The sequence below is a fragment of the Zonotrichia leucophrys genome, chromosome 2, assembly GCF_028769735.1.
Source record: "Zonotrichia leucophrys gambelii isolate GWCS_2022_RI chromosome 2, RI_Zleu_2.0, whole genome shotgun sequence".
Classification (NCBI taxonomy): Eukaryota; Metazoa; Chordata; class Aves; order Passeriformes; family Passerellidae; genus Zonotrichia; species Zonotrichia leucophrys.
This window is the reverse complement of record NC_088171.1, coordinates 88,212,594-88,227,146: the sequence shown is the minus strand read 5'-3', so window position 1 is coordinate 88,227,146 and position 14,553 is coordinate 88,212,594. Positions and strand designations below refer to the sequence as shown.

At 36.8% G+C, this 14,553-nt stretch overlaps 1 protein-coding gene across 1 annotated transcript in view; it reads left to right on the top strand.

Moving 5' to 3' along the window:
- Positions 1-14,553, top strand: part of MOCOS (molybdenum cofactor sulfurase) — a 206,364-nt gene that overhangs the window by 28,893 nt on the left and 162,918 nt on the right. The window contains exon 3 of the mRNA XM_064703449.1: positions 1,505-1,571. Within this exon, the coding sequence (XP_064559519.1) occupies positions 1,505-1,571 (67 nt within the window). The remainder of the gene's footprint in view (positions 1-1,504; positions 1,572-14,553) is intronic.

Below are 14,553 nucleotides of genomic sequence, written 5' to 3'. Positions count from 1 at the left end.
GCCATTTTGTCATTTCCCCCTATTCTCTTTCCTGAATGCTGGCAAGGCTGGGATCCAGAGCATAAATTTGAGTTCCACTACAAAAAAGTGTTATTCTTTATAGAGATAGGGGCTTTTTTTTCTGTTATAATAAAATACATTGATTTGATTACATTCAAGATCTCCTATTCAAGTGCATGCCAGTGATACAAAAATTAACGTTCTGTCACCACAGACATTGTAAAGTGAAATGTCTGCACTCTGATCTTAGTTATTTCAAACATTGGGCTAAACCCTTTTACTAAGTACCATCTGTGTCAGAAAAAGAAAATAATTTGTGAATCAATTGAATATTTGTGAATAGAAATAGAAGTACTGCCAGTTTGGAGCAGATTTGCATAGTACCTATAATGCTATAGGAGAAAAAAATTGTATATTTTTATTGGTATTTTAATCTAAAATGATTACAAGAGCTCCAGCATGGTCAATATTTTTTTTTTCCAGTTGCATCTCATGCTCTAAGGATAGTAAATGCTGTCTAAGGACAGTATAGGAAGAGTCAATTTAGCAAACACAGATGTGAATGAAGGGGGAGTTTGACTTCCAGCTTTTTTATTTTCTTGGTGACAATCCACAGGCCCAAAGAACTGCAGTTTAGCTGTTGTATGTGTAAATAAGGGAAAGTAATATAAGTAAGATATAGTCTCACTTCTAAATTGAAAATATTTGCATTGGAAATTACAGAAATGCAACATCAGACATGAAAAGTCCAAGTTTTGGATTTGAGCTCTAAAGTTATTATTTTCAACCCCTTCACTCAACAACTTTCAGTAGTGCAACTTTTAGATTTTGAAAAGAGTAGCTAATATTGGAGCCTACTGCAAACCCTGTGTTAGTATAGCAACTTTTTTCTTATTCCATTTCCAAACTGTTTTTACATGTTCTCTAAGTATTTGCTAATAGGAAAGTGTGCTGTGTCTGGCTGAAGATTGCTTTAATAATTTTTGCTCAAGAAGATAAAATCATACTGTCTTGATTGGTATATATGCTTGTGCTGAGCTGGGCCAAGGTGGCTACTAATTTTGCAATAAAATCTATATTTCAATGAATTATTTGAATTTCAGACACTAAAAAACCAAGGATTAATTCTTCTATCACATCATGATTGTCTGTTATCTCCAGATCCTGTCTTTTGCTTCTTACCTACTGCACAGATACGTTTATGAATGTGCATTCTGTCTGTAGTTTTTCTAGTATGTTTGTGCATATGCAGTTTCATTTTCTTTTTAGGGCAACCGCCTAAATATTAGTAAGAGATCCAGCTGAAGTTTCTAGGTCTGTCATAATTGCTTTGTCCTTTTGTATGTCCCTTCTCTTGCCTGAGGGGCTACAGGGAATTGCTGTGAAGTATGCATTGAATCTTTATCATCTTTTAGGCTCTCTTGGTGTAATACTTTGATAAAAGAGAAATTTAATAGCAAAATTGTGATTAATGATTAATTTCTGTATCTCTTTTGTCTCCTAGGCAACCCTCATAGTCAGAATATCAGCAGCAAGCTGACATATGACACAATCGAGCATGTTCGATACAGGTAGAAAAATCTTTATTTCAGATGTTGTATGATGCACTTGATAGTTTTCATTTTGGTTAGGCCTGCTTTATTTTGATGACTTCGATGTGATACCATTTTCTAAGGATCATCTGTAATACCTAAAAGAAACACCTCACTCTTAAAATACAAGGTATTTGGGTATGATCCAATCAAGTCTTGGTTCATATAAATTCTTTTCCTCCCAGATGCCCAAATCCTCAAAGTCCTGTAGTTAATTTAGTGCTGTAATACAAGTCCACAGTTTTAATTAAGATGTAGGACTTGGAATTTCAGAAGTGATTATTAGTAAGATGGTGTGGTAAGATAGTAAGGTGGGACTAGGTGCAAAGACACGTTAAAATTCAGATAAAATTAAATAGGATGTAATGGCTTGTGGGAATTTGCAAAAACCTTATGGGAATGTGTACGTTGTTTTACAGCAGGTACTTACTTCCACTGGAGTAATAAAATACCTTTTAAAGCATTTTCAATATCACTTTTAAGAGTAGAAAGAAAAAAAGATAAAATGGGACTTCTGGGTACGGGCAAGAAAATGAACTGATTCTCTAAACAAAGTATTCCTTTGAAAGCTTGGGATGGAGTGTGCTGAAGGTACACATCTTGCAATTGATTTGCCATGATTGACACCACGATGAAATATACCACTTAGGCACTTGGTTATTTGTTTTAGGGATTTGTTTCAGAAAATTCTTGCTATTTTGTAAAATATATTTTTATCACAGAATATGGATACTTTGAGTTTATTTCCCTGCTTTTAATGACACACTTAAGGCAAGAAAAGAATGTAATGGATTCCTATTTTATCTTCTTCCTTGAAAGTAAATATTTCTCCAAAATACATCACAGAATTCAGATCAATAGCATTGTAGTGTTCATAGTTGTAATGAAGAAAATCTGTTTTATACCTTTCTGCTGCATTTTCTCTGACTGTTTTTATGGCAGTGTAAAAAATTCAAGAATTTCTGTTTGGATGCTGATGCTGGCTACAATCTGTTTCCCCCTTCCCATCACCAACTTTCTGAAGAAAGCATTTCTTTTTGCTTCTGCCACAGCCCTCTCTTAATGCTGTGCAGGATGACAACCTATTAATGTATGGCCAAATGAAATGAAAGAGACTACCCATGAGGAGTAGCTGTCTTCAGAAGCAGACACTTACAGCCAGTTACAGCAATATCCACAGTCTGCAGTCTTTTGATCAGACCTGTGTGCTCACATGCAGAGTTAGCATTCTGATTTCCATTTACTGAGTGCTCTTGCAATGTTGCTGTTTCGCAGTTCTGCTTATGAAGGCACAGTAGGAAGTGGAACTGTTTTTAGAATAATTACTATTGTACTGTGTGTGCTTTATTGTTAGAGAGTAAGGAAATAGGCTTTCACTGTGTAAAAACCTAGATCACTTGAAAAGAACTTCCATCTTCAGCATGTTTTATTTTGGATGCTGCTTTAAAAGAGCTTGAGTCTTTTTAAGGGCGGAATGGGAGATGAAAAGAACATACCAATGTTAGTATTGAAAGGTTTTTTGTGTGTTTTGTTTTTTTTAAAATGTCCTCTGCATCTAAATGAACATTTTTTGATATTACACCTAATAAAATTTTTCACTCATCCCTAAAGAAATCCAGCCATTTTTAAACTCCCAATAAAAAAATTAAAAGCATAGTTGTCAAAAAGACATAGTCATAAAAATTCAGGAGGAAAATGCCCCAAACCTACTGTCAATAAGTCAGCTATCCAAAATGCAATAAAAGTATATTAAAAATCTATACCTCTATGCCATTGCAACTAATCAAAATAAGCAGTATGACAAGACAGGGAGACAGGCAGCTCTGTTCTGCATCACAGTGGATTGGATTTCCTCAGTGAAATTCAGCAGGTAGTTTTGGAAATCTTAACATTAGGTGCTAGCTTGTAATTTGGTTTTGGCACATGTTGCAGTCTGAAGTATAGCTTTTTTCAGTGTTTGATTCCAAGACAATGTTGGTTTCTTTAAATTGTTTTTTAAATTTGATTTTCCAAAGTGATTGCACAATCAACTAATTAAAAATTAACACCAACCTAATTCCTGATTTATATTTGCTGATATGGGTAACAGCAGCATTAGAATAGACTTTCCTCATCTGTCAGTGTACGCTGTTCAATGGTGCAAAGCTGAGGGATTTGGTTTTGCCTTCACATCTGCTTGACAGAGAGAAACCATTCTTAGAATGTGGCTTTGCAATAGAATAACATGAATAATTAAATAATTGAGTCAATGGATGTTTTCTCTGATTTACAAAATTATAAAAAGATGCTTTACCTCTTAACCAATTCAAGTGCAATAAGATTAGAAATAACTATTTTATTCTTTAAAATATTGCTTCTCTTTTCTTAATGTGGACAGCTGAGTGATTTTAAACATTGTGCATACTCAACATTAACCATGAGTGGTGCTGAAAGAGGAAACAAGAAATATAATAAACCTTACAGAAATGCATTAAATGTATGTGTCCAAAGATTATAGATCCTTTTAAATTACTTTGCTTATGGATGTATGGCACTGCCATTGCTCCACTTCCACACAGCTAGAGAACAGGAGTACAATATCTCCATATGATGCTGCAGTTAATGTAACTCAGAAATTCATTACACTGATATTAAATAACCCTTTTCCCATATGCAAGCATTTTAAAATACTAGATTTCTGAATATTTTAACACATTGTCCTTATGGACCTTGCGCTTGCAATATCAAATAGTCATCAGTGTCTTCTAACCAGAACCAGACTGAAGTTTGAAATCTGTGGTATGTTTAAGATATATAACAGGATACTTTTTCATGTATGCACAGTGTTGACATAGAATTTTGATGTTCATCCTTGAACTTTCAGGTCCTATGAAGTGTTAAGCTGAATAATGCTTTGGGAATTCAAATATGTATTTTTAAAAAAGGCCAGAAATTTAAGTTATGATTTTGGTATCAAGCATCTCCTAGACCATGGCAATATGTAAATTACAGAATTTTGTCACTGAAGCTAAAAGGAGATAAATGGGATCAAGTTAAAATATAGGGCCAAAACATGTCTTTCTATAAGAGCTTCTCTCAAAATATGCTATCTAGTGAGCTGTAAGAGGAGATTAATCAGTACATGGAATCAAAAACATGGGCATGCACAAAACGACTGTAAATGGCTCAGTGTTTTAAAAATATATTTGTTTCTGTGGTAAAACACACAAGTGGTACCAGATTATGCTAAGGAAGCAGTCTCATAAGTGCTCTTTATAATTTCATGTGCATTTTATTTCTGAGAACATTTCATGATAGCAAGATAGAACTTTACATTTCTTCTGCAAGCATCATACCTTGCTTAAGAAATAAGTTTCCCTTCCAAGCCTTTTCTTTAAGTTAACACATTTTGAAATGGTGCTTTGTTCAAGATAGGGATTTTTTTTTTTTAATTCCTGAGTTTAAGCAGTTCCATGTCTGAAAACAGTAATGTTGGAACTGAAACATACATGAAAATGGCTTGACCTTTCCTGCACAGTAAGAAGTAGTAGATACAGTATCTTCTTAGTATTGATTTGTTCTTTGCAAAGGTCATTGACGGGAGACTGTATGGATGAGTGACATCTGAGCACTGCATCCTGTCCTCCTTAGTGACACCCATCAGCTTGAAAGCCTTGTTTCCAATCTAGGGTGGTTCAGCCCTTTTGCGTGCTTGTTTTAGAGCACCATTTGCAATCACTGCTTTTCTTGATCCCACTGCTCAGTGGGACAACTCTGAAGCACCACAGTTGGAGAAGTCCAGCAAAAGGTCACCGTGCTCACTGCAGTGATGCTGTACATGCAAATGAGAGAGGCATTAGAACATAATTAGGAATAATGGATAGGTTTTTTGGAAGAGTTTAGGCAAGAGGGCTGATCTTTTCCTTGTGGTTCATGAAATTATTTAGGCGTGCAATTACACAATCCAAGTGTGCCCCCAGTGAGTGTCTGATGACCCCACTGTGGGCTCTGTCATGTGCTGAGTGACAGCACAGCACGGGCTTTGGTGCAAATCCTTCTTGTTTTTCCCTCAGCCACACCTTGCCTTTTCTGCAAAGGACTCCATTTTATAAACAGTTGTTTCCATGAGTCAATCTAATACTTTTGGAGGGTTTACTCTTTGCAATCCTATGCAAGGTAGTAAAAAGCTTCTGGTCAGGGTAACTGGTCATTTTTGAATGAGCTAGGAGACTGTTTTAAGAACAAGTAAAATTACTTTGTTTTACTTTGGAACTTTGCTCCTGGACTTTCAGCTCTATTTTAATAAATTCATTAATCATTAACTTGATGACCTGGAGCTTTAGAAAGGAATTGCTAGTGCCTCCTGTTACTCTTCTGGTAGTCAGCTTTATACCTTCATATATATGGAGAGTAGCAAATAAAATTGGTACATGCACTGTCATGCTCCCTGACTAATCTTTGTTGCATAAAGAGTCAAATCTGGAATTTTTCATTTATTGAAAGAAACAAATTCTTTAGTAAAATAAATTAAAAGCTGGAGGTCAAGATTGCTAGTTTATGAACAAAAAGGATTAAATGCTTCTGGGAAATTCTGAGTTTTATTAGTATGGGTGGCTAAAATGTTTTACATTGAGGTCTGAAAAAGACTGGATGCAACCTTTTTTTTTTCTTTCTGATTCAGAAAAAAACCCCTCAGGACTCTGCTTTTATAATATGTTTGTGACTAAGCAGTTATGGAGGTGAAGTTTAAATGAGATCTTTCTGTGCCATTGCTCTCTAGACAACATTCAGAGTAGGGAGAGTGGTACAGGCTTACTTGGATTCAGGCCGCTGGTTTAGTTCACATTTTTTTAAATGCACACAGCCTTGATGCATCCTCAGCTGCTTTTCTGGCAGGGACCCAATGGCCTCTGTGCCCATGGGGAGGTCTTTGAAAGGGCACATGAGCTGATGAATGAGATAGTCCAACTGGAACAAAACACTGAAAAAAATAGTGAAATTTCTCCAATGCAAATTCCTTTTTTTTTTTTTTTTTTTTTTATCAGTCTCTTTGTCTTTTTCAGGATTTATATGGAAGCTTTTTTTCCCCTCCCAAGGCTATACAATACTTACAGAAGAAATATAGTGTTCCTGCCTCTTCTGGGTTTGCAGCTGCTTTTCCTAGGAAGCAGCATTGTGAGACACCAGTGGATGACGTTTCTGGTGATGTTTGCATTGCCTTGGATGTTCAAGGAGCAGTAACATTGTCCTTCCTGGCTGCTGGGAGCACTAGCAGCTCCTTTGCCAACTCCAGGGAAGCCTGACAACTTCATTAGGGGCTTACATGATTATTTGTATTTCAAGTGAGGCTTTTGGAAGACCAGATATTTAGCACAAATATAATTTCTGCCATCCCCTGTGTGCACCTGTTATGCTTGACAACTTTGTTTTGGCTTCAGCGCATTGCTGTTTCTCAGCACAAGTTATGTAGCATTGGAGAGGTGCTCCATCTGACTGAAGTCAAGAAATTTGGAAATCCATCTTCAATTATGTATGTTATTCAAAATTTGGCTGATTTTTTTTCATGTCTTATTTTTTTGAAGCCTATGGACACTTTCTGTTTTGCTCCATCTGAAACTGACTCAGTGATCCTGCAGCAAGAAGTGCATGACTGAAAAATTTTAACTTGTGCTGTTCATACCTTATTTTCATGTTTAAAATCCTAACTTTGGGAAATACTAATTCATCTATTTTTTTAGAAACACAGAGATAATTTATTTCTGGGCCTTTTAAAATAGTCTCTAATAATCTTTCTGAGAAGTTAGCAAACCCAGTTTTGAGCTCCATTTTGAATCTTATTCATTCCACTTGCATAGAAATGTGAATATTTCATTTATTGTTATAATTAAGCTGTTGAGGACACACTAAAACATTCCCAAGGGCTTCCATGGTGCCTGCCATATGTGTCTCAATCCATCTGAAATTCCTGGTATCATTGCTGCTGCAAGACAGTGTTCTGCACTCATCCTTTATTTTCCATCTGAGCCCCTCCTTGCTGCATTTTGATAGCAGATTTGAGTCCTTAAAAAGTCATCATTTGCACTATGAGTCTTTTTGCTCCCATTCAAAATTCTGACTCCCTGTTCTGACTCTACTTACTGTTTTGTTCCCTTGGCACTTTAGTACTGTTTTTGTTGCCCCCACTGCATGATCCTTAGTGATCAGGATTTTGAATACTTTAAACACTGATATCCACTGAAGTAGTTATATTTTAAAGTCCACCTAAGTCAATAGCTATTAGTGTTGCCTATGTTTTTATTATTATGAATGGGGGATAACTAATTAATGACTTACTATTTAAATTATGAATATATATATATATATTTTAACTACTAGTGAACTTTTAATCTCCTGAATATAACAATGTATTCAGGATCTTCTGCAATTTTTTTTCTCTAGAAGCAGATATGATGTGCAAGTAGTAGTAACTTTGGGGTACCTCTGCAGTGTTTGAATGATTTCATCACATTTCTGTTTACTCTTTTTTTCTGATGTAACCTTAGAATTATCTTCAGCCCCTGATACATCAAGTATAACTATGGCTGCCTTCTCATCTGTGATAATGCCAATTTCCTCTCTGCATTGTTCCAGACTATCTGTAGCTCATCTGGTCTCCTTATACACCGAGCAGAAACATTTACTTTGTCAAATGATGGCACAAGCCTTCAGCTCCCTTTCTCTAATGAGCAGGTTGTTTACAGCAGCCATGCTCGATGCTGTAGTCCTAACGCTGTTGGATTTTTTTATTGTTTGGTTTTGGTTGTTTTTTTTTTTTTTTTTATTTTGTTGCCCTCTCCAACGTGCTGTCTTCCTGAAATTCTCAGTTAATATCCCATGTCCCTCAGCAGTTTTTTCCACCCCCCAGCACTGAGACTGCACCTGGCCGCAGGCAGTGCCAGCTAGCTGTGTTCATTAAATGTGCAACAGCCTGTTGCTGAGGTCATGGCTGCCCTGATGAAAACTTTTCTGTGGCAAAAGGCAGACAGCTGCACAGCTTCCAGGCTACCCAGGGGATGTGTTAAACACCACAGGGAGCAGAGCCAACGAGCACTGCAGCAGCAGAAAAAACTGAGGAGTTTGGAAAGATGGGCAGTGACTGTCAGGGGGTGAGGGTGTGGTATAACCCAGCCACCTTGACCTGGACAGGGATGGAATGAGTCTGTGTGTGCCCAGTAGGGGTTTTAGGGTGCCGGGTTTCAGGAAAGCCAGGTCAGAAACATATCCCAGCTGATATGGTTAAAGAGTATGGGAATGCATGTAACCGTCAGGATTTTGTGTTTCATCTCCAGCTATTATAGAGTACTTTTCATCTACTGTTGATGATCTTTCCCCATTATGAGGAGCAGAATTCTCCCTCTTACAGTGGGTCTTGAGAAACCAGTGTCCTTTTGTTCCTACACCCAAATTTTGTGTTGCTTGTAGGCTTTTGTGATCTGTTCTACTATTAACCCCTTCTGATGTATTTAAGTAGAGGAGACCTGTTTTCATAGGCTGAACAAGATAAACTCCTCTAGATGCTACTTCCAAAACGCAATTTTCATCCCCCACGCCAATCTCAATGACTTTGTATTTGGGCTTGATCCAAATTACCCTAATCTTTCTGAAGTGTGTGACAAAATAGAATGGGGTTGTTGAAGTAAATCTTGTAGCCTGGCAATTGAGGGTTTGGTAATTGAGATGGAATGAAAGATTCTTGAAATTGCAGTGTGACCTCAACAAGTGTTCTGGGTGCTATGGGAAGACCAAAAGTGTTGTAAAGCTAAGAAAATGGCATGAGCATTTCAAACAGAGGAAATATGGTAGCACGATGAATTTCCAGACAGAAAGAAAGCACATCTTTCTGGGAATTCTTCTAGAGAGTAATAAATTTGTTGGAACGTGAGTTTTCTTGTTTGTTTTTGTTATGAAACTTCATGCTAGGCTGAAAGTGATAATGTGGTCCATAAACTGGTTGATACTTACAAGAATGGAGCAAAAATCAAAGAAGATTGTGAGATTTTGTACAGAGAGTTTTTGTTTAGGTGTACCACAATGACTTAAAGAAGAGAAAATAATTTGATTAAACTTGATCACTTTAAGCATTCTGTTCTTTGAAGCTAAATGCACTAACTTTAATTGGTAATTTGAAATAATAGCAAATAAGTACCTAAAACTCAGATAGAACTTTGTAGTGTATGCTGGCAATATTAATCAGTTCCTTCTAGCTTTCATTATTCTTTCTATTGTTTTTCTGCTGATTGCATTGATTCAAGTTTCTTACCTGTTTTAAAATTTATTTCTAGTTTGAAGGTTGTAAGCAAAGATGGTGTTCTTGAAATTAAAGGCTGCCTTTAAGAAGCAGCACGAGTCATGGTAAAATATGAATGATAAACAAAGAATATGAATGATAAACAAAGCAAGACTTTTAAGAGAACTGTGTCCTTTATATTAAGGTTAATAACACTTAGTGAATCCAGGTTTAATTTGCTAGGTTTTATTAGTGTATTTGGTTTGTGTCAAGGCAGAAGAAAATTGCATCATTGATATTATTGAGTGCCAGCTCAATACCATGTTGTGAATAATTTAGAATTTATTTCAAGCTTTTGGATAGTGAGACTGTTTGAGGAGTTTGATGTATGTACTTTGGATTTTATGGAGATGCCTTAGTCTTTGTAATGAATCCAGTGACCACAGACAATGTTTCTCAAATGAGCTTTTGAACACACAGGTTTTCTCAGCCGTCCACTCACCACTTCTTTTAGTTTGTCTGTTTTTACCCTAATAAAAGGGTTTAAATTTTCAGTACTTTTTTTTTTTTTTTTTTTTTTGCCAATGCCTGTCATGTGATAAAAAGGAGATTTTAGACACATGAAACACTTTTTTGCAATATCTGTCAGTGGTCACAGACCAGATATTTCTGACTTGTGAGTAAACTGTGCATGAAAACAGTATTGCTTTACAGGAAAGAAAAAAAAATGAACACAAAACCACAAAAGGATGAAAGATATGAACATTATTAAAATTGACCTCTAGAATGTAAGGCTGAGGCTTCTGTACTAACAAGGGAAGCACTCTGCAGCAGAGGTGTGAGGCACAATCCTAGTTACTTTTCCCCTGTTAATAAAAATTTCACTGACCTGTTGGTTCCAAAATCCTGGTGCCAAAATCTTGTATTCCATCTTCTTTTATAAGTGTGGCTCCCTGGAAAACTGGGTGTGAAACTTCCAGTTCAATGACTGTCCAGCTAACTTGCAACAGGAGAAAGAGATCAGCCTGTCAGTAAGAGCTTGTCCCAAGATGCATACAATCTGGCTGTAAATTCATAAAAGCTGAAAGTTATTTTATTTCACACATATCTGTCTTCTTGTGGAAGGTGAAAACAAGAATCCAAAATGTTCTGTTAGACAGTAGCTGCCTTGCTCATCTTGCAGGGCTGTAAAGCCTTTAGTCCCACACCAATGCACTGCAAACCCCAAAGTCCCCATGTACAAGTTTGCTGGGAAGTGCCTGTCTGGCCTTCCAAGGAACAAACAGCCAGCCATGTATGTAAAACTTTATGCTAAAATACTTAATGTGAACTCCATCAATATCCTGTACACCATATAATAATTCAGTAACATGCTTGAGGAATGGTTCCTTCCCTGCAAAAGGTATTTATGGACAGTTTTGATAACTTGAATTTTATCTGCCATCATTTAATAAGACATTTACAATAATTGTCCTTACAGCCTGCCTGGTTAGTAATGTCGATGTGACCATGCTTTGAAGCTGGAATGCGACCAGTTGATGGTCCTCTGAAGTGTTGTGGCTGAGACAGTGTATGAAGGCAGTGACTAGGCAGAGCCCAGATTGAAACAGACCTTCTAACTCCTCTTGGTCATGTTCCAGCTATGTAAAGAATGTGCTACAAGCAGGTTATTTCTGCATTACTGTCCATGACTCCAGCACAAACTGCCTGTGTTTGTGATGAGCTCAGTGTGTTGCAGGTCAGCTGAAAGGAGTTTGTAAATATTTCAGCAGCAGGTTACCTCAGTCGAGGAAGTAACTTAAAAAACCATGGTATAATTCAGCTAACGAGACATGCCTTAACCAAAATAGGTAGGGGCAGTGCCTCTCCTCCCTCCTTCTTGGCTGACAAAATGGCTTAGATGAAGGAGGGAGGCCTCCAGCATTCCAGGAACACTTGTCAGCTGTCTTGAGTGGCTGTCATAGTAAATGGTATGCTCTTGCTTGCTTTAGGTCTCCTTCTCTGCCCTTTGGGTGGGGGAAAGTTCTGTGTTAACCTTATGTATGCATTGTCTGAAGGCAGTGCACAAGGGTAACTTTCTGTCCTTGCTGTGTGGGACATAGCCACAGTGATGAGTTAATGCTGCTTCATTTCTGAGAGGAAAATAAAATAAACTGGTTTACTTTATAGGCACACACACAAGCAAGATAGTTTTTCAATGCCTTGAGCCATACCTGTGAAAATTTAAAATCAAGGTTATATCATGCAGCTCGCAGTAGAGGTTTGGATACAGAAGACTTCATCTGAAAAACCCTAGAACATTCACACTCTGCTGTGAGTTTATCTGACCGTGTTTGCCTGTTTAAACATCTAAATGGGATGGGATTGCCATAGCAAATAGTACTGGAATTTAGCTTTTCTAATGAACTTCAGAATGAGTTTGATGAAGTATGCTTTTAGTGTAAATTGGAGTTAAGCTGCATTGTCAAAATGTGGTATTATAGGTGGCATTCTTAACAATGAAGTGCAAATGAAATTCTGTCTGCTTTTAATTAAATAAGCACACACTCCACTGAATTTTGGAAATTTAATTCTCTTAATCTGAAGTCTCAGGCCCTGAACAACTATTATAATTTGAAAGATAGTACTGATATATTTCAAAGCTGTTTGTGTTCAACAAAATACTCAGGTTGTTTTCTTTGGTAAATTTTGGGCCCTTTTGATTTCCTCAGGTATTTCTTTTTCAATTATGTGAAAAAGAGCTGAGGTAAATTTCCCCCTGGTTGTAGCCCATGAAAATCAGAGCTGTAAACACTTGAGTATCAACAACATGGCTAAAGCACCTGGTATCTGCTGCTGGAATCTAGAATACTGAAAAGGATTTTGCTTCTGGCTGCACCCTGTGGACAGTGCAACGAAGTGTGTTGCTGTAAATGAGGAATTCATGCCTGGCAATTCAGAGCTGTCACAGGCCTTGCCAAGTGGAGAGGGATTGATCACAAATTCTGTCTGGGTGTCTTGCCATTTTTAAACTATGTAGCTGTGATAAGATGCTGGAAAGCCAGTTGGCTGAAGAAGTTCCTATAGAAGGGTCATAAGGCTTGGAGGAGGGAGAGTCCCCTGACAAAGTCTTCTACAAGATGTAATAAATTCACACTTAGCGGTGCTAATTACTTCATTTTCAGTGTTGTGAGAAGGTGTGTACACCAAATTGAATAGGAATGGAGAAAGAGGAAAAATAACTGTCAACATTCATGTAATATTGAATACTGTGCTTTGAGTTACAAGCCTTTTAGAGAAATTAGTATGTGCTTCATCCTTTTTCACCTTAACTTTCAGTATCATGTGATTCACATTGCTACAAACAAAAAGCGAAGATGGATATAGAGTCCTTTAAGGATAAGAAATACAATTTTATTTGGCAAGAGTACATGATAGGAAGTCAGATCTAATTAATTAGCTATTATGTAAAAAAAGAGTTGCTGCTTCTTGAGTTTGGAATAGTCAAATTTGAATGTTTCACTGGAGGGGTTTTTTTGCACTCAAAGACCTGCATTCAAACTGTTTCAAAACTATTTATAATAGGTAGCAATCTTTTTGAATATGTTTATATGTGGTTTATGTGTTTTGGAGTCATCTCAGTTTTATTTTCACAGCCTAAAGTATTTTTTCACCTCCATTATAAGTAATTTAAAACCAGCAGCATATATATATTTGATATGTCACTTGCTTGACTTTCATTTTCAAGTCTAATTGACGTTTACTTGCAAAGAATTTGAGCTATCAAATCACTAAAACCATTACTGTAGCAGAATCACTCTGCCTTTAGGGTATACTTATATTTCTACATTAGCAGATTTGTGTTTTGTACCTATATAGTGAAATTCCCTGTATAAAACTCAAACAAGAGAAATGGAAATTAAACACTCTCTTTTTGTTCTCTCTTTCTAGATGTAAGAATTTTGCTCATGTGGCTATACTGACTTCTTATCATATACCTGACCAATATAGTAACTATGGCAGTAGAACTAGCTAAATATGAAATTAAGCATTTGGGAAAACAATATTCAAAGTAACTTTTCAAGAATTCGGAGTTATAGTGCACAATTAACAGCTTAATGGACCTTTACATATTCTGAAATGTTCATTTTAAATGAGACAGATTGCTTGGCAATGTTTAATAAAAATTTTGATTACATACAGTGTATAAAATGAAGACTTTGATATTTGGCATGTTCAGAAGCAATTTCTCTCAAGCATACGTGGGTTGCTACAGAAGGAGAGCGTGTGTGAACTTGATGGCTTAGAATGTAATCACTGAGGTTCACAGCATATTGTAAGTAATTTAAAATTTGTGAATGGCAACTCTCTGTGAAGGTTTAATCACAGCAAAATATAAGTGTTGTTAAACTTTTTACAACTACAGTGAAAGAATTGCCCTCATGATTTATTCTTTGTAGCATACAGATCAGTGTCGCTTTTTAGAATGAAAGGAAAAAACACAGCAAAGCATTATTTGGTGAGAAGAGGTCAGCAGACTTACCCAATGGGGCATTCTGTGTTTGAAGACAGCTTTGAAGGGAGCTGTGGAATGAGTTGTCACGTAAATAAAGCTCTACCAGCTTTGGTCATGTGCTGTTACTATCTCCCATGGGCTCCTTCCATGCCTTTTCCAGAGGTACACCTCTGGTACATGGCGTGGCTGGATCCCTGCTAGGCTGGGCTCCTGTCTCTGAG